General features: G+C 67.6%; 6 protein-coding genes across 6 annotated transcripts in view; 2 read left to right on the forward strand and 4 right to left on the reverse strand.

Annotated features, from left to right (window-relative positions):
* The window catches only part of MNEG_0095 (hypothetical protein), a gene marked incomplete at both ends in the record, with an annotated part of 2544 nt that extends 1836 nt beyond the window's left edge, over window positions 1-708 (forward strand). The window contains one exon of the mRNA XM_014051407.1: window positions 43-708. Within this exon, the coding sequence (XP_013906861.1) occupies window positions 43-708 (666 nt within the window). The remainder of the gene's footprint in view (window positions 1-42) is intronic.
* A 7981-nt stretch (window positions 709-8689) lies between these two features.
* Window positions 8690-9703, reverse strand: MNEG_0096 (hypothetical protein; the record flags this gene model as incomplete). Its single annotated transcript, XM_014051408.1, has 2 exons — window positions 8690-9056; window positions 9426-9703. The coding sequence occupies 2 exons, from the start codon at window positions 9701-9703 to the stop codon at window positions 8690-8692; spliced, it is 645 nt and encodes a 214-aa protein (XP_013906862.1).
* Window positions 9704-11401: 1698 nt separating this feature from the next.
* MNEG_0097 (hypothetical protein) lies at window positions 11402-15127 on the reverse strand (the record flags this gene model as incomplete). Its single annotated transcript, XM_014051409.1, has 9 exons — window positions 11402-11962; window positions 12190-12317; window positions 12687-12784; window positions 12931-13055; window positions 13355-13418; window positions 13759-13929; window positions 14114-14312; window positions 14585-14804; window positions 15122-15127. 9 exons carry the CDS (start codon window positions 15125-15127, stop codon window positions 11402-11404), a joined length of 1572 nt encoding a protein of 523 aa, XP_013906863.1.
* Window positions 15128-15520: 393 nt separating this feature from the next.
* Window positions 15521-18117, reverse strand: MNEG_0098 (putative Proteasomal ubiquitin receptor ADRM1 like protein; the record flags this gene model as incomplete). The annotated part of the gene is made up of 8 exons (XM_014051410.1): window positions 15521-15628; window positions 15915-16076; window positions 16352-16562; window positions 16732-16854; window positions 17161-17337; window positions 17506-17570; window positions 17768-17881; window positions 18007-18117. The coding sequence occupies 8 exons, from the start codon at window positions 18115-18117 to the stop codon at window positions 15521-15523; spliced, it is 1071 nt and encodes a 356-aa protein (XP_013906864.1).
* Window positions 18118-19236: 1119 nt separating this feature from the next.
* MNEG_0099 (hypothetical protein) lies at window positions 19237-21438 on the reverse strand (the record flags this gene model as incomplete). The annotated part of the gene is made up of 6 exons (XM_014051411.1): window positions 19237-19476; window positions 19748-19861; window positions 20077-20180; window positions 20547-20715; window positions 20983-21079; window positions 21281-21438. 6 exons carry the CDS (start codon window positions 21436-21438, stop codon window positions 19237-19239), a joined length of 882 nt encoding a protein of 293 aa, XP_013906865.1.
* Window positions 21439-22092: 654 nt separating this feature from the next.
* Window positions 22093-22352, forward strand: part of MNEG_0100 (transglutaminase domain protein) — a gene marked incomplete at both ends in the record, with an annotated part of 3159 nt that continues 2899 nt past the window's right edge. Inside the window, one exon of the mRNA XM_014051412.1 lies at window positions 22093-22329. Coding sequence (XP_013906866.1) covers window positions 22093-22329 — 237 coding nt within the window. The remainder of the gene's footprint in view (window positions 22330-22352) is intronic.

Consider the following 22352-nt stretch of genomic DNA (forward strand, 5'->3'; position numbering starts at 1 on the left):
CACAACGCTCCCCCTGCCACTCCCCCAACACCCCCCTCAAAGGCCGTCGACTACCGGCTCTCCTCCATCGTCACGCCCCACGCCTTCCTCACCCGCGCCTTCCGCGGCCTACCCGCCCGCGAGGCCGCCCGCGCCGCGCGCGCGCCGGCCGCGGCCGCGGCCGCGGACGCGCTGTTCTACCTGACCTCCTACCTGTCAGAGGCGGCCCTCCTCGAGTACTCGATGCTGCCCTTCGCGCCCAGCGCCGTCGCGGCCTCGGCACTCGCGCTCGCGCACCTGCTGCTCGGCCTGCCCGTCACGTCTGAGGAGCTCCGCGCGCGCAGCGGCTACGGCTGGGAGGACATTACGCTGCCATTCGCCTGGCTGAGGCAGGTCCACGTTGAGGTCTGCCGCGCCGGCGCCAACCGGACGCCCTACGCCGCGTGGACCAAGTTCCTGACCGCCGAGACGCGCTGGGCGGCGGCCGTGCCGCCGCTGCTGTCGTTCGCCGACCCCCGGCTGCCGGAGGTCACCGCGGGCCGCGCCGCCGCGCCCGCGGGCGCGGCGGGCGCGCCGCCGCTTCAGCGGCGGCCGTCGCTGAAGCGGCAGCGCGCGGGCGCGACGGCGGCGGCGGCGAAGGGCGCAGCGGCCGGGCGGCGCCAGGAGGAGGACGGCGGCGCGGCCGCGGGCGCGCTCGGCGCCTGCGCGCTCTTCTGCCCCACGCCTTGAAGCCCGCCGGCGCGTTGGCGCGCAGAACAGGCTGCGCGCCCGCGCCGACGCCACGCGGCGCGCTGGCGCGCCGCGAGGCGGGGGCCGCGCAGCCGCGCCTCCCGCCCGCATGCCCGCGCCGCCTGCATGCAACGCACACACGCGCACGCACGCGCGCGCCTGCCCGCCCGCCCAGCCGTCGCCGTTTGAGGGCGTGGGGGAACGGAGCGTCGCCGGCGCGCCAAGGCGCTGCCCACGGCGGTCTTTGCGGCTTTGCATGCACACCGCGCGTATTTGTTCAGACGCGAACGCACCCGGGTACGCGCATTAGCGACCCCGGGAGTCTGCGTTGCATCCTGGACACCAGGGCACTAAGCTGCCGGTGGGCCTCGCGGCGCCGCTCACAGGCGGCCCCGCAGCGCCCGCCCGACAGGCGGCCACGGCGCCGCAGCGCGTGGCGGCCCCAGCGGCGCCGGCCGTCCCTGCATGGCACCCCCGAGCGACCGCTTGATCGGAGAACCGACCCCAAACGCACGCACGCACGCACGCACCTGAAACCCTTGGATTGAATCGGGCCCGGCCGCTCGGGAAGCGAGCCCCCCGTCTGAGTCTTTCACACGCACTGCTCTGCGACGCCCCGCCGCGCACGCATCGCCGCCGCGCTGCCGCCGTCGAGCGCGCGCGCTTTGCTGTTGCGCGGGGCGCTCGCTGCTGGTGCGCCCTCGCACGGCGTCGCACCGGCCATACTCACTGATTCGCCCCCAGCACTGCAGCTCGTTCGCAAAGGAAAGGAAGGAAGGCTTTCGGCTTGGCGCCACGGCCGCGCGGCGTTTTTCGCCGCCCGGCGGATTCGCCAGCCGCCCACGCCCCCTGGGCGCCCGCCGCAGCAGGCAGGCGCCGCGACGAGGCCGCGCCCCGCGCGGCGGGCGGGGGCCCCGGGGCGCGTGCGAAGCGTGTATGTATGTTTTGCCTGTACATACGACGAGACGACTAGCATGCCATAATACGTATATTGCCGCGTGGGCACGGGGGTGTGCGCGGCCCAGGTCGCATACTGCTTCGTTCTGCTCCTGCTGCCGCTCGCTGCATTTGGCGCGAGGAGGGCGCGTCCGATTGTTTCCCCAAACCAGCCGCCGGGGGCCGCTGACCCGCGCCCCCGAGCACTCTTCGCCGCGCAACCCTGAACTGTTTCGTTCCCGAGCCGCGCGCGGCGGCGACGGCAGCGAGGGCGGCCGCTCGCCGAAGCCCCGCCTGCCGCCGCCGCGCGCTCTTCCGCCTTCGAGCTCAACCCATCCCCCTCCCCCCGGGGGTGCGGCCCGCGCGGCCCCGCCGCGCCGGGCGCCGCGCCTGCCGCGTTCGCGGTGGGAGACCCGTTCTCGTGGCGGCACTTTTGTTCTTTCCCATGGGAGCAGCACTCGGCTGTGCTGTGCTGTTCGTGCATTCTCTCTAGCATGGTTCCGCCCCGTGGGTGGGCGGCGCGGCGGCCGGCTGGCCGGCCGTCGCGCGCCTGGGGCGATACGTACTGCTCAACCGACGCCGCTCTCACGATTGGACCCGCGGGGCCGGTGCTGCCCTGCACCGGCCCTCGGGGCCGCAACCACACACACTGCCGTTGCCCCGCCGTCGGGCGTCCGGCGGCGCCCCAGGAGCGCGCGCGCGCGAGGGCGGCCCTGCCCGCCCCTGGAGGGGCCCGGCGGTTTCCTGCCTGCCCGGCCCCGTCTGCCAGCCTCTTGAATGGGGCGCCGCCGGCGCCTGCGCCGTCCGACGCACCGCACTTGTAGCTCCCCGCCTGCGGGCGCGCGCGTCGACGAGCCCGCGCGCATGCTGGCTTGGCGGCGCAGAGGCCCCCGCGGCCGCCGGCGGATTTTCGGCCGCCGCCTCCTTCGACGGGGCCGGCGTGCCCGCCCGCCCGCGCCGAATCGTCCTCGGCAATCATAACTCTTCGGCCCTGAGGCGCCGCCAGGGTGCTGCCGCACCGTGTACTAGCAATACTGGCGCACGTGTGGGTGCACGCGCGCCCCCTGCCCCGCGGCCCCCAGGGCGCCCCAGGGCCTGGCGCCAGTGGCGCGCGCCCGGTGTTGGCGGCCTAGCGACCACCACGCCGCGCGGCGCCCGAAATAGCGGCTGGCGTTTTTTTACCACGCACTTGATACACAAACTGTGGCCCCGGCCCCGGATCTCTTTCTCAGAGCTTGCTCTCCGGTATCCGTTGCGCTCCACCCGCGGGACGGCCTCCGAGCCCCTGCCAAACGAACCCCGGCCCGACGCCCGCCGTCAGCCGATGATCTCGCCCAGCCTAAGACAACAGCAGCCCCCGCCCGCCGCAGAAGGGCCGCGGCGGCGGGCTGCTTGGAACTATTTGCGTCACTCAACCGCCGGCCGCTTGCGAGGCAGCCCAGAACGGGTGCCTCGCGGCTCAAAAACTGACGTTCTCCGAATGGCAGGGAAAACGCTCCCTCTCGCCTCTTTAGCACGCGCCCGCCCGGACTTGCCTGCGCCTCCGCGCGGGGTCTCGAATGCAGTTGCGGGGGCGCTCCAGTGCCCCCCAGGGGCTGCGGAGGTTGCGGAAACCAGGGCCGCCCTCGCACCCTCTTAACGAATTGCGGGCCTTGTCCAACATGCGCGCACGCGGGGCGGCCTTCACGGTCGCCCCAGCCAGGGCGCCGCCCGGCGACCCGCGCTGGCGGCCGGCCCTGCTTGCGGCCCGGCGAATCGCCACGCACGCGCGTGTGCAGGCGCGCGCGTGCGCGCGCCGCCGGCGCAAAGGGGGCTGTTGGGCGTGCGGACGGCGGCTCCAGGGGTGCCTTCTGGTGCGCCCCAAGCGTGACCCCCTGCCCCCCTAGCCTCGAAGCTCGGCGACCGAATCAGCCGCTGCGCACCGGCCTTACCCGCTGCTGATTCCTCGCCCGTCACCCACCCACAAATCTCTCCACCGTTGCTATGGAAGGGCCGCTCGCCGCCTGGACGCGCGCACTGCCTCCATGCCCATCCTCCCGCCTGCGCCGCCGGTTGGGGCCGAGCGGGCCGGAGCGGCGCCGCGGTTTTGATCCGGCCACACCAGAGACCAGCCCCCACCACGCGCACGGCGCGCACAGATTATAAAAAAAGAATCCCTGCCCTCTGCTCTCACTGGTTCCGTTGACGCAGCTCCCCTCACCCCTCCCGTCCCCAGCCTCTCAGCGCTGCTTGACACGGCAACCCACACTGTTGGCCTCCCTTGCGCATCCCCACCCCCCACCCGGCCGCGCGCCCCGCCGCGCGCCTCGCAACTGCGCCGTTGATCGCATCGTTGATTACACTGCCTTGGACCGGTCGAACGGTCGGCAATCAAACCTCGGACTGGTCCGACGGCGCACGGGCGGGGCTTCCTGCGCCCTGCTGCTGTCCGCCCCCACACCCTGATAGGCCAAGGAACCCTGGCCGCCGTGCGCCCCGTCTCGCGCGGCCGACCACCGGCGAACGGCGGCGAGTGCAGGCGCACGCGCGCCTCCCCGCCGCCCCTCGCTGCTAAATTGTCTTGCGGTCTGACGAGCGCCGTGCCCTGACCCCCTCATTCCATGCCCGCAGTCCGAGCGTGCGGGCCCCGTTGTGCCGTTGGTCGCCCTTTCTGTGCAAGTACAAGAAAAACTCTTTGTGCAGAGCGTTGCGCCGACGCGATTGTTGCATCAACAAGCGAGGGATATCGAAACGAGGGGTTTTCACACCAAAGCAACAGACCGATCCTTCAAAGGCAAAGGGGCGCGCGCGGCCGACGGGCGCAGGGCGGGCGGCTCCCCCGCCGCCCGGCCCGGCCCGGCCCGGCCGCGCGCGCCGTCACCCAGCGACTAAATCATTTGAGGGGAAGGGTGCGCGGCGCGGCGCGGCCGGCGGCGCACTGGGCGGGGCCCGGCCGCTCCCGGCCGCGCGCGTGCGTGCCCTGTGAGTTGGTTGATCCCCCGGCGCGTCCCCAAACAAACTCCCTACCACCTCCTTCCGGCGGCGGCCTCGCCCGGCCTGCCCCGCATGCACTGATTGCCGACAGAACAGAGATGCTGTAACAACACCTGACCCAGCCTGAGGGCCTGATGTGTGCTTTTGCAGCAGCAGCGCTAGCAGCAGCAGCATTTTTAGCAATTCAGCCGGCAGCAAACTGTGGCGAGCCCATGCCGGTTGATAATGAGCAGGGCAGGCGAAGGCCCAACAGGGAGGGCCGCGCTGACGAGGCGCCAGCCAACGCCGGGGCCGCAGCATAGGGCGTAACAGCGCGGCCGGCACCCCGGGGCCCCTGCAGCCGCGTCAGCTGCCGGGGTCCCCGCCGCCGCCGCCGCTGCCCTCAGCGCCAGCCCCGCCGCCCGCTGCCCTTCCTGCCTCTGGCGCGCCCGCTGCGCCCGCCGCGCCCGCGCCCTTGCCCAGCCGCCCGTGGCGTTTGTTCAGCAGCTCCATGGCCGCCTGCCTGCGCTGCTTCTTGAGCCCCTCGATCTGCGGCGGGGGGAGCGGCACGCCGCGCACACCAGCCCAGCGTGAGGGTGGGCGCAGCAGACCAAGGAGGGCAGCACCGTACACGCACAAAGCACATAAAATAGGCAGCGCCGAGGCACGCACGCGCACGATTAGCGGCCCTGCCACGCGAGGTGCTTCCTTCCTCAGAGGTGCACCCCATTTCAAAGGGGCCCGTGCAGGCCGGTGGCCGCGGCAAGAAGTGACACCCAGCAGCAGCTCACGTGGGAGTCGACGGCTGCAACAGGATCCAGCTGCCGCGGCAAGTGCACCAGCCGCAGCAAGCGCCCCTGCGACGCGGCCCGCGGCGGGAGCGGGGTGTGGTGCGCACGCTGGTGAGCGAGGGGAGGGCGGTGCCGGCGGCGCCGGCGGGGTACACATTATGCGCGGGCCGCACGCGCGCCCCGATATGGCGGCGAAGGGAAGGGGGAGAGGGCGGGGGGGGGGGGGGTTGCGGACCTTGATAAAAAGGACCGGGTAGGCACAGGACGCGCCCTGGGACCAAGACAGGTGGTGGCGGGGCGTAAGCAGCGGCGCGGCGCGAAGTGGGATTGGTTTGTTGTTGGGGACGCAGGAAGGTGGCGAGCGCCGTGGGCGCTCCCACGCGGCAACCGGCCCGGCTCGAGGCAGAGCGCCCTGCGCCCGGCGGCGATGGCGCCGCCGCTGCCGCCTGGGCGGGCTGGCCCGGCGGGCCCTCTCCGACGGGCGGCTGGGGCGGCCAGCGTGAGGCAGGGCCGAGGCGGCTTCGCGGCATGCACGCCCGCAAGCGTGCCGCCAGCGTGCGCGCTGTCGCCTGGGCAGGCGCCCTAGTCGGTGGCCACCCACCTGAACAGGTTGCCAAGTAGCATTCTCTACGAATATGCTGCGATTGGGGCAAGGGAGCGGCGGCACGGCAGCGTTCAGGCCAGGCGCGCAACGCAGCAGCAGCGCAGCACACACGCTCCCCTTGCTGGGTCACACCCAGTCATCGCGGCACTGGTGGCTGCTCACTTCATGTTGTCATCTACCGACGTCAACTTGCCCGTTATGATGGTGTCATTCCGCAGCTCGAATATGAGCTTGCGGCCTTGGACGGCATGCAGCAGGGCGATCAGGGAAGTGCACGCCTTTGGCGCAAAGCGCCGCCGCCGGTCCTGAGTGTCTGACATGCCGGCAGCGTGCTGGAACAAAAGCCTCTAATGCACAAAATTCTACTTCATACACGCGTTGTCTGTGACGGTTGCTATCATACAAGATGTACTGTAGCGGAGATCGCGCTCAAGATCTGACAGGCATGTGACCTCCAAGTATCCAGAAAAGGTTCAACCCGAGAAATTTAGCGTTGTTATATACGACAACTTACCATGCAAGGTTCTCCCAATCACATGCATATCATACCGGAAGCCTCGAAACGAAACCGTGTTTGCACCAAAGGAATAGTTGTTACCATATAGGGATTTTTGTTGACTTCGCGCGCGCCCGCCCCCCGGCGCCGCCCGGCCCCCCGGCCGCAGCCGGTCTGTGACCGTTTTGTTTTGGGGAGACGCGAGCGTTGTGTGTGGCGGCGCCGGAGGGGCGAGGCCGCAGGTCGGGCGCGCCCGCCGGATGCCCACCCGCACAAGGGTCTCTCTTCGTGTGTCGAACAGTTGACAGTATTGTGGTTCCTTACATCAAGAACCGCATGTAGAGTCGCACAGCACACGCAATTCGGCGTTCGCGGCGTTCCGCTGTGCTGCTCGCAGTGCCGAGCTGGGCACAAGCAAACCTCGCCGAAGTCGCCGTTGCCCACCCCGCGCACAGCTCGCAGTTTCGCATTCTGCACTACCCTGAACGCGGTTGCTGTGATATTCCTTGGAATGAGCTGATGGCGTTTTTTGCAGTTACCAAGCAAGGCTTATCAACCCCAACTCTACTGACACGGCAACCGCACGCCAAGGCAGTAACAGCAGCACCCAACCAGGCACAGCAGAGGCACCAACATCAATGCAGCACACAGCCCAAATAAAGCGCAGTTCCTGTAGCTGCAGCCGGCTGCCTGGGCACAAGCAGTATTCCCTCAAGGATTTTTGCGCAAGCTCCCGTCAAGCCGCTCTTGGCGCTGGTTCACCATTTTCCGTGATTGTGACAGCAGCTTTAGCATACGTGACGACAGAAACAGTTGATGCAGCTGGAAGCAAAGCCTGAAATTGAGTTTCCTGGTGGATGCAGCAGCAACCATCGCCATCGCCGCACCCGTGCCCGGATTTGGTGCCCCGCGTGCGAGCGTGTTCGCGGCCATACGAGGTGTGGCATGCGCGTTAACTCTGTCGCCCATGTGTGGGTGTGCATAGATGCCATTCAGGCCCCCTTTAGTGCAAATAGGGTCGCAGCTGTCTGTGAAACAAGGATGGGCTTGGGCGACTACTCACACGCTTGAAGCTGTGCGGGCAGTACGACAGGGGGCGGTGAGAATGGGCGTCGCCGGCTGGAGGGTTTAACAGCATGTTGGCGGTCGGGGGTTTTGAATCATATCCTGCCGCTCGCCCATCGGTGGCACAACACACGCTTTATACAAGCCGCCAAATGTGACGTGTGCATATCAAGAGCACAAACCAGCAACCAAGGGGCGTAGCAGGTGTGTCATGGGATGGCAACGTGAGGGGCCGCCGACGGCTGTGGGAGCAGCCCGTAGGAGGGGTGCATGCAGCGTGTCGCGTACCAGGATGAGTGATGCCAGGCGGGCGTGCATGAGGTTACTGCAAACGCACGTGCCGCATGTGTTGCGCGCGTCCAGCGGTGGAGAGCGCGCGGATGCAGCAAGCGCGCGCGCGTCGCGCGCAAGGGGAAGGTTCGCATATCGCATGCGCCACGCGAGAGCGCTCAAAAAGCTCCAATGGTAATCAAGACTAAGAGCTGCGCTACCTAGCCCGCATCCCAACAAATCAGATTCAACAATTAAGTCCCAAGCGTCCCGAGTGGCATGGGCAGGGTCCAAGGCACGGTCGCGCGCCTGCGCTGCGCTGTTCAATCTTCATCACCTGAGAGCTGCCGTGTTTCAGGCATGCAGGTGCTGCTGAGCACACGATTTTTTGCACCCCAGCATGTGCCTTGCATGCCGGCAGCCTAGCTGCCGCATTGCATCACCAGGCGTGCGCACTCGCGGAAAGCGGTGTCGGCAACAGCGGAGCGCAATCAAGGAGGTGCAGCTCTATTCAACAACCAACACAGGTCAAGACCTGCGACGCGTGGCGGCACAAAAGCAGGGCGCGCCGTCACTCGGACACGAATGTTGCCGGGGGTCGCAGCAACGGCAGCCATGGCCGCAAATCATGCACGTGGCGCACTGCAGCAGCTGCAAGCCCAGGCTGCTCAGTGGGCGCTGGGCAGTTGACAAAGGAATACATGAAATGCAGAGGTATTGGTTCGTCCAGGGGCTAAGGATTGGCAACGGCGGCGCCTGCACTTTGGTGGCCGCTATTTAAGATCCAAAGGAAGCCATACCCAGCAGCCGGCCCCTCCACAAATCCCGGCTAGCCAGCCTGCCCGGTGTGCGGCGCGTATCTGCAGCCTACTGCCGAACACGGGCGCCGTCGTCGCCCGGCCCGCCCGCCGGCCAGCCCAGGGCCGGCCCCTCGAAGCGGCGGCCGCGGCGGGGGTCCGCCGCGCTGGTCTCGGTCGCGCCGAGCAGGGGCGAGGGCGGCCACCAGCGCGCCTCCCCCAGGAACGGCTGCAGCTGTGGCAGCTCCAACTTGGACGGCGCGCGGCCGCCGCTGGCCCCTCCCCCGCCCGCACCGCCGCTGCCGCGGCAGCAGCTCCCATCGCCAGAGGACGCGGCGTCAGCAGCCGGCGCCACGGCAGCGGAGGAGCGGTTGCGCATCGGCACAGGTGCAGCGGAGCCATCGGCGCCGCGGTTGCCGGGGGCGCTTGAGGTGCGGCTGGGCCCAGAGGGGGAACGCGTGTCCAGGAATGTGTCGGTGTCGCTGTCGCAATCCGATCCTTCTTGGGAATCCGATAGCCAATGAGGGTGCGCGTCCTGCCACTGATGAAGGCAGGTGTCGTCCCAGGACTGCTGCGGCTGCCGCCGCTGCTGCCGCCTGCGCCGCGGCGACGGCGGGAGCGGCAGCGGCGACCGCCGGCTCGGCGCCTCGTGCATATGCTGACGCTGCAGCCCCTGCCCGTGCTGCCGCTGCTGCCGCTCCTGCTGCTGCTGGCGCCGCAGCTCCTGGTCTTCCTGCTGCAGGTGCTGCCGCAGCCACGCCTCCTGCTGCCGCCTGCGGTCCCAATCTAACGGCGACACCCCCCACCCCTCGTCCCCCACACCAACCCCCGCCACACCGGCGACCTCCGCCGCCCCGCCGCCGCCCCCGCTGCTGCGCGCCACCGGCGCGACCGCCGCCAGCGCCCTGTGCGCCGCCGCCACCGCCGCCTCGCGCCTCGCCACATCAGCCTCTTGGGCTCCGACCGCTGCGCGCGCCGCGCGCAGCGCCGCCGCGTCGCGCTCGATGCGCCGCTGCGCCTCGGCCGCCGCCGCCTCATCGTCAACCAGCGCCTGCCAGGCGTCCTCCAGCGCGCCAAGGCGCATCGCAACCTCGGACGCGCGCGCGTCCAAGGATCTGCGCAGGTGCAGCAGCTCGAGGCGCTGCTGGGTGGCGGCTGCCTCCCGCCGGTGCGCGGCTCCCTCCACGCGCAGCCGCTCCGCCGCAAGCGCGGCCCGCGCGGCGCGCAGCGAGCGCCGTGCGGCGCGGAGCGCTGCGGCGCGGGCGCGGAGGCGCGCGGAGGCGCCGGCGAGCGCGGCGGCGCTTGGCGCGGCGGGGACACAGTGGTGGCCGGCGCGGCCGCGGTGGGCGCGCAGCTGATGCGGGGTCTGGCCGGCGTCCGTGTAGTGGGTGTAGCCGACTAGATGAGATGAACCCTGTGCTTGGCCCGCCAGGCATGAGCCGATCGCGCGCCGCCTGCCACGCATCAGGTGCCCCGTCGCGCCGGCCCCGCCGCCGCTGCTGCTGCTGCGCCCGCGCCCGCGCGGCGCGGCGCCCGTCTGCAGCAGGGCGCCGGGCGCGCTGACGCCGCGACGGCGAGGGCGCGGCGGCGCCGCTTCGAATGCGGGCGCGTCGGGCGGGGCGCCGTAATCAGACCAGGCGCCCCCGAAATCTGTTGATTCGTCCTGATTTTGATCAACGCCTGAGGACGCATCATTATCTTCATACCAGCCGCCCTCTCCATCCTCATCATCGCCGTTTCCAGAATAGCCCTCGGCGCCGCCGCAGCGCGTGAGGGAGGAGGCGCTGCATGAGACGTCCTCCGCCCGCCACCAGCGCCGCAGCAGCGGGGGCGCGTTTGCGGCGCGGCGCGCGACGCAGGCGGGCGCCGTCGGGGCGCGCTGCGGCGTGCATGCTGCCTCGACGGCGCATGCGCCTGCGTTGGACAAGACTGTACCCTCGGCTGTGGGAACACCAAGAGGTAGGCGGCAGAAGGGCAGACCCAGCCATGCGCCGACCACCAGTATAAAGCGCGCCAGGATTACCGCCGGCACAAGCGCCTGTGAGGAGGACGGACGGACGCATGCTTTGGCTATGTGCGTTGCCGCCACTGGCCGGCTAGTTGGTTGTGCCGCTGCCCGCTGCCGCCGCCGCAGCTGCTGATGCAGCTCTGACACGCCCCCTGCAATGCAGCTTTGACGCTCATTCAACACTCTGTGACGTTTCCAAAGTCTCTACGGTGGAGAAAAGCCATGCAAGCCCGCTGAACCCTCTGAAAGTAGCTTTGCTGACCAGGACCGAATTTGCACCCCCTGCGCACCAGGTAAAGAGGCCACAGGATCGCAAAATAAGCGTAGAGCAGCGCGCAGCGCGCCATCGTTGAGCTGCGTGGCCGTTTGCAGAAACCGTGCGCAACAACGCAGCTAGTATTTCATGGTTAGTCTCCTGATATCTCATCGTTGGCGCAACATTATACAGCTGAGTAGGGGCCAGTTGCAAGGCGTGTCACCACTGGCGCGCTGCGCCTCTTCATTACCGGGGTGCACTGCCTGGCCCTGGGCATGTGTGCGTCATCAGGGCCTGGGGCGTACCCGCTTCCCCTGCAGCTCCATCCCGTGTTCTGATGCGCTGAGGGACCACCTTGAAATGAGCCTCCATCGTGCATGCACCCGGTCTCCAACCTGATGCACCACCCAAAACCCCTCCCAGGCGCGACCACTGCCAACCTGCCCTACCCCTCTATCGGACTCCCACATCCCACCGCACCCCGCACCACACGCCCCAGGCCGACCTAGGCGCAGTTGTTACCGCCCAGCGAGCGCCAGGTCATACGACTCGAGCACGCGAATCGCCTCCTGCATGAGAAGCTTCCGTTCCAACCGCGCCCGCAGCGCAGTCTCCCGCCGCTGCCGCGACCCCTTCACTGTGCCCAGAGCGCCGCCGCCGCCGCCGCCGCTGTTTGGCGCGCCTCCGCTTGCGAACGCGGCCGCTGGCCGTTGGAAGTCCAAGAGGTGGCCTAGATCCGCCTCGATGCTCGTCGGCAGCGCTGCCAACTCCTCCCGCAGCCGCCCCCTCAGCGCCGCCACCGCCGCGCGCTCTGCTGGCACAGCGGCCGCAGCAAGCGGCGCCGGCGGCGCCCGGCCGGACTCAGACCACGCCTTTGCGGAGGCCCAGCCAAAGAGGCCGCCGCCGCCCCCGTCCTCGCCGGGCGCCTTGCGCAGGGGCAGCGAGAGCAGCGCGGCGCGGCGGCGGGCAACGGTCAAGGACACGGAGCAGATGGATCCGTCGTCTTGGCCGCTGCTGTCGCCGGCCGTGCCGAGCGGCTGGATGTCGCCTGTCGTCAAGTCTCCCTTGAACCCCGCGGCCTGTGGCCCAGGCAGGATAAGTGCGTCGAAAGGAAGTGGGCATTTGGCGGGACAGGGTGTGCGCATGCGCGGGCGCAGAGCCAACGTCGCCTTGAGCAGTCGCGTTGAATGGCAAGGCAGCCTATCCATACCATAGGCGAGTATGAGGTCCAGGACGGCATACTAGAACATTACCAGATGCATCAGAGCAGACGTTGGGAATCAAAGGGAATCAGTCACCATCCCACCTCCAGGAGGCTGTACGCGTTGAGGCCATTCTGCTGCTGCTGCCGCTGCTGCTGCTGCCCCTGATCCGGGCCGCCCTGGCTGTCCGCAAACGAGACCCGGTCGTGGGGATTCCCATGGATCACAAACCCTGCGATCACCATGTGTCGGCCATGGAGGAGGGGGGGGGGGCGGGGGTGCATGAGACGCCACCATTAGCAGGACATGCACTGCAGGAGCAGGAGGGGGGGCTAGAATTCCTGGCGAGGGGCGTTCACCAAGGAGTAGGATAAGGACACTGTTGCGCGGTCGCCCACTCCTGGAGCCATCAAGGGCCATAGGATTGGATGTGAAAGCATCAGCCTCGCATGACCCAGGGTCCGAACGCACAGTCAGGCAGCGTCACTGCACAGCGAGTGTGTTGGACGCCCACACGCGCGGCGGCGCTTTTCTTGTGGCGAGATCAAACGTGACAGCGCAAGTCAGGCGGGCCCTCAAGCACAAGACCCCACACGCGCACCATAATCTCTGAGCAGCATGGAGTTGGGCTTGTCCTCCCCATACGTGATGAGAGCCTCCTGGCCGGCGGCGATGGCCTCGACGGCCCGCAGCTCAAAGCTGCGCCAAGCGAGGGCAAGGCGCATCGCAGGGGCAGGGAGCAGAGCGCGTCGGCCTGGGTGCTACGGCGGGTTGGAACGTCTGTCTACCGCCAAGCAAGGCAGGAGAAGGCAGTCGGGGAGCGGACGGAAAATGACTTTTCACACAGACAGAGGAGAGCCAGGCGGCAAGCTGCCGTGGCGCAGCGCAGGCCCCGGCCCCGCACGCGCCTGCGGCGGTCCCTGCTGACGCAAAAGGTGGTGTTGTGCTCGTTGCCGCCGTGGTTGGCCAGCTGCGAGGGGTGCGAGCGCCGCGGGGAAGAATCAGGGGCCCAGCGCGTCCGCGACCCACGCCGCCAGCCCCGCGGCACGGAACAAAGCACGGCCCAGCGCGGTGCGGCCCCGCTCGACGCTGCGCCACTCACTGCTGGCGGCATCAGGTCATCGGTCGGGCCGCCCCGCTCGCGGTGACGTGTGTCCTTGCTACGCCGTCTTGCGCTGAGATGCATACCACCGCCCCCCCCCCCTCCATGTCGCGGCCCCCCGATCAGGATGCAGCACAGCAGCTTGTGACAAGCCGGCCGGCACCTACATCACAGTAAGGCACCATCAGCGTCAGCGCCTCCCCGTTGACGTCATCGGAGAAGGTGCGCGACCTGGCAGTTGAGGGGACAAACACGTGCTGGATCAGCAGAGTGAGGACGCGCGGTCCCATGGCGCGTGTCCACGCGTGCAGATTAGCCACCCTCGGATAGGAAGAGGACCGGCCGCTCAGGCTGCCTTTGAGAGAGAACCACAGGCAGGGCGCGAAAACTGTGGGGAGGAGCGGGCAGCACAGGCTGGCCGCGGCGCAGCGGCGCGAGCAGGGCGTGCATGCGCTGTGCGGTCGCGGCGGGCTGCGGCCCGGCGTCGTCGGCCGGCCTGTGCTGCCGGGTCTGCCTGCGCGTCATGCTACCCAGGCGGACCACCTGCGGCCGGGTGCATCCAGGGGCGCACCTGACCATGCTGAGGGCCCAAAGGGAGGTTTTCAGGTCACGGCTGAGGTCCAAGGACGCCAGCTGTCCCACCGCCTTGCGCCGCCCGCTGGCGCTGCTGCTGCCAGCGGGAGCCGTGCCGGCCCCGCCGCCGCCGGCTGACGCGAACAGCTGCCGGTGCAGGTGCGACGCCCTGCAGGGTTGGGCGCGACACATGATTGTTGGCAGAAGCTGCGCAGATGGGTTTCGGACCGCTGGCATCTGCCGGCGTCGGTCGGGGACACCTCGGTGCATGCATCCGCTGCGCATGATGCTGCTTGGCTCCCACTCGCCCGCGGCCCTGACGCTGCACAGCCGATGGGCGCAAGAGAGCCCACCAGTTGGCCTGGATCTCCGCCTCCCGCTTGAGATCTGCAAACTGGAGCTCGTCCATCTCATCTGGCCCCTGGAAGTTGAGCAGGCACGCCATGTCCTCCTCCCGCGGCAGCAGGGCGAGGTAGCGGCGCCAGAGGTAGCCCTTGTGGCGCCGCAGCCACAGCAGCCACGCGGCCATGCGCGCGTCCCAGCGCTCCTCGCCTGCAGACCAGCAACAGTGGGAACGTGGGGAGGCGGTCAAGGGGGACCTGGGCAATGCGAGCACGGGCAGGACTCAACAATGACAGGTCTGGTGGGGCCAGGGGCGCCGCGATGATGGTGGGGCCCTGTCGCGTGCAGCTGCTGATCAGGCTGTGGGCTTGGACAGGATGCACAGTAAACCAGCTCTGCGCAGGTTGGAGTTCTCCTGCCGTCACTTGCAGGCGGCCCGCCCTTTATACGTCCCAAAAGCAGGTCCAGAGACCCTGCCGGACCTTGTATGAAGTCAGCCAGCTCGGGCGGCATCTCCCCGTGCCGCTCCTGCCACTCGCGCTGCTGCCGGTCACTGAACACGCTGATGCCGCCCAAAGGGTCGTCACAAAGCACCAACGCGTTGTATATGGGCACAGAGGCAATCGGGCCGCGCGCCACGTCCGCCGCGGCGACGAGGCCGCGGCCCAGGGGCGTGGTGCGCACATTTACGACGCGCGGCGTCTGCAGGAGCTCGGCATGTGTTGCTAGCTCGTCGTATACATCTGTCTGTACGCTAGAGGGCACGGTCGCGCGCGTCTGTAGAGAATTTCTGCAAACTCTGAGGTTGTGAACATTATTCACAGATCGCGCGTTGAATAGCAACCCGTTGGCCCGCATTTTGTTGAGAGACAATATCTTACTGCGCCAGGCTGGCTGCTGATTTGGCAACGTCCAGATCATGCCAATGCGGTGTCACCTGTTGACCCACCCACCCGACGCACACTGCCACCACTGCGCGCTGGCTGCAACCCTGTTCAGTGCAGCACAGCTGGGCACACTTCCATTCAGCTTCCCCAGATTGCAAGGGCGTGCCAATGATATGTTGCGCTGCATGGTGCAATGCTTGGGGTGACTCATGTCAGAGAAGACCTGTGAGCAGGATAAAATCAATCGCTGCATCAAGCCCAGAATCGCGTAATTGCTTTACAAAACAGCTTGAGTGACAGCAAGTGATGCAGATGCAACCTTCAGGCTGGAGGATTGTGCATGCAAGACCCCAAACCGTTGGCACGACCGTTCGAGGCACTCCTCTCAAGTAAGCGCTCATCCACAACGGCTCACACAGAGGGTGGCATCCACGGCCGCTAGGCGAAGCCGCCAGAAATCGCTGCTGCCGCTGCAGCTGCTGCTGCTGCTGCTGCTGCTGCTGCTGCTGTGGGTTGCTACTGCTGCTGCTGCTATTGCTGCTGCTCTTGCTGCTGCTGCTGCTGCTGCCCCCCCTCCTGCCGCCGCTCCCGCTCCACCAGCTCCTCCAGGGCGTTGAGAAAATCAGTCACGCTGAAGCCCTGCAGGCACCAAGGGCAGATAAAAACGATTTTTTGTGCGGCGAAACCGCTTGTGTCGCCCCCGTGCGCAGCCGTCCAGCAGAAGGGGTTGGTGTTGAGCTTTGCACGGACGCGGCCCCCTCCCAGACCACCCAAAGGAAAGCTTGAATTGAAGTGAAACTGTGCAGATGCAGCAACCAGGGGAGCCTCCCAGGCCCCTGAACCCGTCGCCACACCGCCGTTGTGACCACCTCCCCGTCCCCCTCCCCGTCCACCCACGACCACCGCGCCCGGCTCGCGCGCCCACCTCGGCCCTGAGCCCGAACTGCGACAGGTCCAGCTGCCCGGTCTGCAGCGCCCCGCTGAACGCCGCGAGCTGCTGCTGGAACTGCGCGCTGCGCGCCAGCTGGCGCAGCTCCCCCAGGGAGCGGTGCTCCTCGGGCAGGTGCTGGCCCAGACGTTCCAAGACCTGGCCGGGCCGCGGGGTCGTGTGGGTGGGCGGATGATGAGCGGCAGGGGGGCCGGGCGGCCAGGCTGTGTCACCGGCTCCGCACACACTCGATCGGAAGGCTCCAGGGTGTTGAAAGGAGGGGGCGGCGGCGTTGCACGTTTGATGCGACGTGGCGCCGGGTGGCGTCAGCGGGGCCGGGCACGCGGCAGGGTTGAGCGCATGCGGCTGCCAGCGCGAGGGCAAGAGCGTTGAGTGCGCGAGACAGCGCGCCACCAGCCCCCCGCCGCAGTCACCTCGGGGTCTGCCAGCAGCGGCGCCACCACCTCGGGCCGCAGCACGTCCGCCAGGCTAGGCCCCGCCGCCGCGCCGTGCCCGCGCGCCGCATGCTGCTGCCGCGCGAGCGCCGCCAGCAGCGCGGCGCCGAGCGCGGAGCCGGCGTCCTGGTGCGAGCCGCCGGCCCCAGCCCCTGCGCCAGGACCCGCGGGCACGCCCCTTGCGATGCCGCTGCGGGGCAGCGTGATATGGTTGGCTTTCAGATTGTCAGCTCCATTGAAATCGAAACTGACGCTGGTGCTAGCACCCATGGCGGCTGCATGCATGGAGGCACGGGCACACCAGTTGCATGCGGCAGGCTTTCAGGGGAGCCGAAGGGCGTTTCCCAGGTGCGCCGCACCTGAGCATCGCGGCGAGCTGTGCAGCAGGGTCCCCCTGTCCCTGCCACGGCTCCTGGCCGGGGCCCTGCGGCACCACGCCCACGGTCTCCCCAGCCGGCATCGTCAAACCGGCCGCGGGGCCGCTGCGCGCGAAGGGCGGTCCGACAGGCCCGGCGGGGTTGCAAGGGGTGGGGCGTGGGTAGGGTTCCGAGACTGCTATGCTCGTCGACGGGTCAGATTTTCAGACCGCTGCCTCTTTTGGGCGCAACAAATGCGCTGGCCGGACTTGTGGCGTGCAGCACACACGCTCTCCAGTGGGTGCCCCCCACCATCCGCGAGCCCCTCTTTTCACTAGCTGGTCCGTCTTCCCTCAGTCACTCAAAAACAAAACCAGACACACCCACTGACATTACATCGCCCTGCTCTCCCAGCCAGGCCTGCGAGCTCACGTGGCCAGCGCGCCCCTCAGCAGTGCGTCCCTCTCGGGCGCGTCCCCCGCCTCCTCATCCATGACGTCATCGCCGTCCTCGTCAGCGCCGCCGCCGTCCTCGCCCAGAGGCGCGTTGATGGCGGCGTTGATGCGAGAGATTAGCGCCGCATCGGCGTCGGCGGACGCCTCTTGGAGCCTGGACGCGGGAGGGGGCGGAACAGGTCTCGTGCGATGCACGGAGCGGGGACGCAAACATGCGGCACAGCAGGCGCACTGGCAACACAGGCGCACTGGTTGCCTGCGGCGTGGCCATAGGCATACCCATACATGCGGTGTTCTGATACAGCGTGAGCATGGATTCTACCAGAAAAACATGTTTCTGTCGGGCTCGTTTGAGAATTTGAGGGCGGCCGCCCGCTGGTTGGGGATCTGCGCTCGCGACCGACCGAAACAGAGGGGACGCAGCGCATGTGCGTGTGGGGACATGGTTCCGCAATGCTGGAGGCGCACGAGACGCTTCGAGATGGCGGCCACTTCCAGCAAAACACTGGCGCCTGTGGCTGCGATGTGGCATTGGTGCCCGAGCATGCATCCGCGGCTGCTGGTCGGCGCGGGGGTCCGCTTACCTGTGCAAACGTGGCCTCCTCAGGGAACAGGATCGCGTCATCCTCCGCATCCTGCTTGACAACGCCTTCATCACTGCGCTCCGCCCACATCAGATGCACCAGGCCGTCCTCCGTCTGCGGGGGCCAGGGGGCGACACCGCAGCGTCACATGCAGCGCCAGCAGCGAACCGTGTGCCGTTGGCTCATTGACGGCAGCAAGCGCATGAGCTTTCACCGGGCCGCAGATCTGGCGAGCTCACCCTCACGATGCGGATCATTCCTTTGCGCGTGTCGGGCTTGAGCGTCTTGCCCTCCCGAAGCAGCTTGCCGAAGCGCCCCTCGCATATGAGCCTGGCGCCCGCAGGCAACATTCTTATTGCGTTGATTTGATTCTTAAAATGCGTTTTTGCTTGCCGTTTGCGAGCTGGGCCCCAGATCTACGCCCACGACACCTTGTTGTCACGAGAGTTGCAGGACACAAGCGAGCAGCTCAAGATGTTTGTACTTAGAAACATAACTGTGAGCAATGCCCTCACCCAACGACTGAAGGGCTTTGCATGGCTCCACAATCCGCGCCTGTCTGCACGGGTGCTGCCAGTGGTGACACCGGTATTCAGGACGCATTTGCCTGCTGGATCTGTGAGCAGCTGTCAGATTCAAAGGATGTTTCATAGGGGTATTTGCAAGGAAATTGAATCGCAGGGAGGTGAGTATAAGTACACCATGCCAACCACACCTCAGCCAGGCACCATGGGTGCTGTACCAACCCAATGGCAGCGTGACCAGCAGCCGTGGTAGGTACGCTCTGCACGGTGCAGTGCAGCATGGCCGCATTCATCAATGGCGCGGCTGTCCGTGCATCCGCGCCGTGCGCAGCAATCAGGTCAGGGGTGCCGGCTTGCTTTGGCAGCAGGGACATGGACGTCACCCAAATCAGGCGGCGTGGAGCAACTCCGCTTGCCCATTTGACAAGAGCCGCACAAGTAAAAAAAGGGGCGGTGGGGGCGACGGCGCGCGCGGGTGTGAGCGTGAATTCGCTAGGCGCGGCGCTTGCACGTGCTACAGGCGGGCGGGCATCACGCAGCCAGGCCGGGGGTGCTATGGAGGACCAGGCAAGATACGACGTTGCATCAGCCCCTGTAGCCCGTTAGGACTGGAGGTAGCCTGTTTATCACGACCGTCGAAGCATACGAGCACGGCCTCGCAAGTGCAACACATGCCATCCCTGGGCTGGGTCCACAGCCCGTGCCCGTGCCGAGCGCGCGCAAAAGCGGGGCAGCAGGGGGCCAGACCAGTGAGCTGAGACGCATGCGGGCTCTTTGAAGACAGCGTTATGTGCAATGGTGGACACGCTGTCGCACGCAGTGCGCCGCAACGCTCAGCACACCACGCCTAGTTGAGTGGCATGCGCGAAAGGCCGCAGCCGAGGACTAGCAAGACTCCCAAAGCGCAGGCGCTGAAGGCGTGCCCGCGAGTCGCCACCCACCCGCTCAGAAAAGCGCCGCGATCGCGCGCCCCAGAGGCGCAGGCAGCCTGTCCCAGACCGCGTAGAACGCCAGCATGAACCGCCCCCGCGGCCCGTCCTTGGCGCGCCGCACCGCGCCGAATACCTCCCAGTCTGCCGCGCCCGGCGGAAGGCCGACGGCCGCACGGATCTCGGGGTCGTGGGGCCGCAGGAAGGGGTTGACCGCCAGCTCGTCGCCCAGCAGGCTGGGCAGGGTGGGCTCGCCCTGGGATGTAGTAGATGTATAGGCGGCGGTGCGATGCGCCCCGAGGCGAGCGAGCAGAGGGTGGGCGTGCGCTCGGCGGGGCAAGCGGGGGCGTTTGGGGTTCGCAGCGCGCTGCGCTCTCTTTGCTAGTTGCAGCGCGGCAGTGATTGCTCGGCGCGATGGCGGGTATATGCGACGCTGCTGCCCAAGGAAGGTGGGGGATGCTGGGGGTGTTTGGCAGTTGCTTTTGTGGTGGACAAGTGCGGCTGTGATGCGCGTGGGGCGCGCGCACCCTGGCGCGGGCCTCCTCCACGCGTGCCTTGCGTTCCAATAGCGCGGTGTTGGCGGGGTTGATCCCCGCCGCAAAGTTTGCGTTTGACGCGGTGTACTCGTGGGCGCAGTACACCTGAGGAACGGCAGCACAAAGAAACCTTTAGCGCGTTGTTGGCAGCGATGCACAAGGCAGACCAGCAGGATTGATAATGACAACACAGGAGCAAACAATAGATCGCAACAGACATTCACGTCGATGGGGTGCGGCATGCAATGCAGCTGGCACAGCAGAGATGTGCCCGCAGCGGCTTTCCGCAGCAAAAGCGAGGGGTTGCCGGCTGGTCTCACCCTGGTCTCCTTTGGCAGTGATGCCAGCTTTGACAGGGAGCCCCACATGGTCTTTGGGTCGCCCTCAAACAGCATGCCACAGCCAATAGAGAAGAGTGTGTCGCCTGCAGACGGCATGTGAATTTGGAAGGTCGTGTCAAGTTTATGGTGGTGCTTTTAGCTGCTGGTGGGTTGCTTGGCTGGTTGATTGGTGGGTGGGTTGGTAAGTGGGTTGACGGGTTGGTTGGTGAACCAGTTGGTTGTGCGCGAGGGGTTCATAGATGAGCCGAAGGGGTGAGATGAATGGCAATCCCAAGTGCAGTAGGTCGAGTGAGGGCAACCAGCGCAGCTGATGTATGCGCGCAAGCAGTGCGGCTCGCGGCAGCAGGGCAGCCCCAAGGTGCTGACCTTGCGCAGGCGCATCCGGCACGCGGCTGGCAGGGGCGCGCCGCAGGTGGTGCCGGATGCCCTGCCAGCCGCGTGGCCCTCACCAGGGAACAGCGCCTCCGCCCGAGGGAACCACAGGGCAATGTGGCCGCGCGTGTGGCCAGGCGTGTCAAACACACGCATCTCGAGGCCGCCAAACTGCCACGCGTCGCCGTCCCCCAGCTGGACGTCGATCCCGGGGATGCGGCGGTGGTCCGCCCTGGGGCCGACGACCTGGCGCGGGTGCGGTAAGGGGCAGGGGTGGCCCGCATGACAGGCGTCGCAGGCCGAGCAGGGGGGGACCGCGGCAGCCGGCGGAGCGGCCGGAGGAAGGAGTAGGGTGGGTTGGGCGGGCTTGTTTGCACTGGACAAGGGCGTGGATCCAGCAGGCGCCGCTGCATGGTGAGAATCTGCCGCGTGGCAAGTACGGTTCGAACCCAGGCGCAGTCCGGGGGCGACACACCGTCGTGCAGGCAGGCGCCACGAGGCTGGAGCCCTCACCTTGAGGCCTGGAAACGCCTTTTTGAGGTCGAGGTTCCCGCTGGTGTGGTCGAGGTGGTGGTGCGTGTTCAAAATATAATGCAGCTCGCCCCAGCCCCTGCCGCAAGGGGCGCGGCCGTGGGCGCGCCACAGGCGTTTCTGGCGGCGGCAGTAGGAGTGGCCAGCCGCGCCGCCCCGTCCCACCAACCACAAGGCGCGCATGCGGGAGAGCTAGCACAACCGCATCGCAAGTCATAGCAGGTTCAGAAATCAAATGGGAAGCATTGACAAGCACCCAGGCCGGCCGCGTTGCACCCACCGCTTTTCCAACTCTGCAATTACAGGGGGTGCCAGTGCAGGGTCAACCGCCGCGGTGCGGCCGCTGGCCGGCTCCCGCAGCAGCCAGATGTAGTTGTCAGACAGCACTGGGATGATGGCGACATCGAGCGTGCCGAGTGGTGGCGGCGCCGCTGCCATGCGTGCTGACACCGCGGCACGCCGAAAGCCAACGCGGCGGCACGCGCAGCGAGAGCGCCTCGCTACCGGGAGCTCATGCGGCAGCGAGCCGCGGCAGGGGATCGGGGCTATGATGACTTGCTTGTGATGACAAGAGAAGCACACGAACCTTCAATTGCATGACACAATTGAACACGACAGTTGGGAACTGCAGTACGGTGACAGCATCGAGATCTGCAAGCACAGTTACGTTATATCAGGGTATCAACTCTCAGGCGAAGCCCGACCAACTAGGACTGCGCGGAGTGAACAGATACAGCTCCACAGCACCGCGCCTCATCATCGGCAGTGGGAGGACGCTTTCACCGACAGTCACGACGAGCGTGCGGCGTCGCTCGGACCTGCCCCGAAGAAAAGAACGGTTCAGTCGCCCTCACCGCAAAGCCCGGCCCCATGCCACCGCCAAGCGTACGGCGGTCCCTGGTTTTCCTTCTGACCGGCCTCGCGCTCGTCGCGAGCGCGGCGGCGGCCGCGCCGCCGCTGCTCAGGCGGGCGTCCATTGCGGACGCGTCCACATCCGCCGCCGCCGCCGCCGCCGCCGCCGCCGCCGCCACCCGGGCGAGCGACTCGGAAACCAACGGCCTTCAGCTCTGCCTCGAGTTTCTGACCAAGCACATGCCCGCCAGGGACAAGCCCCTCATCTCGGACCACGAGCTGGTGGCGACCGCGGCGCTTGCGCTGCGCGCGCGCCGCGGCGCAGCGTGGGCGAGGGCGGTGCCCCTGAAGATATTTTTGAACGACGTACTGCCGTACCGCCACCTGGACGAGCCCTATCAGCCGTGGAGGAAGCTGTTTTTTCAGAAGCTCGCGCCGCTCGTCGCCGGCGCGAGCAGCATCACAGAGGCCGCGCAGGTGCGTGCAGGCCGGCGCGCGCA

Source organism: Monoraphidium neglectum, assembly GCF_000611645.1.
Source record: "Monoraphidium neglectum strain SAG 48.87 unplaced genomic scaffold scaffold00007, whole genome shotgun sequence".
Taxonomy (NCBI): Eukaryota; Viridiplantae; Chlorophyta; class Chlorophyceae; order Sphaeropleales; family Selenastraceae; genus Monoraphidium; species Monoraphidium neglectum.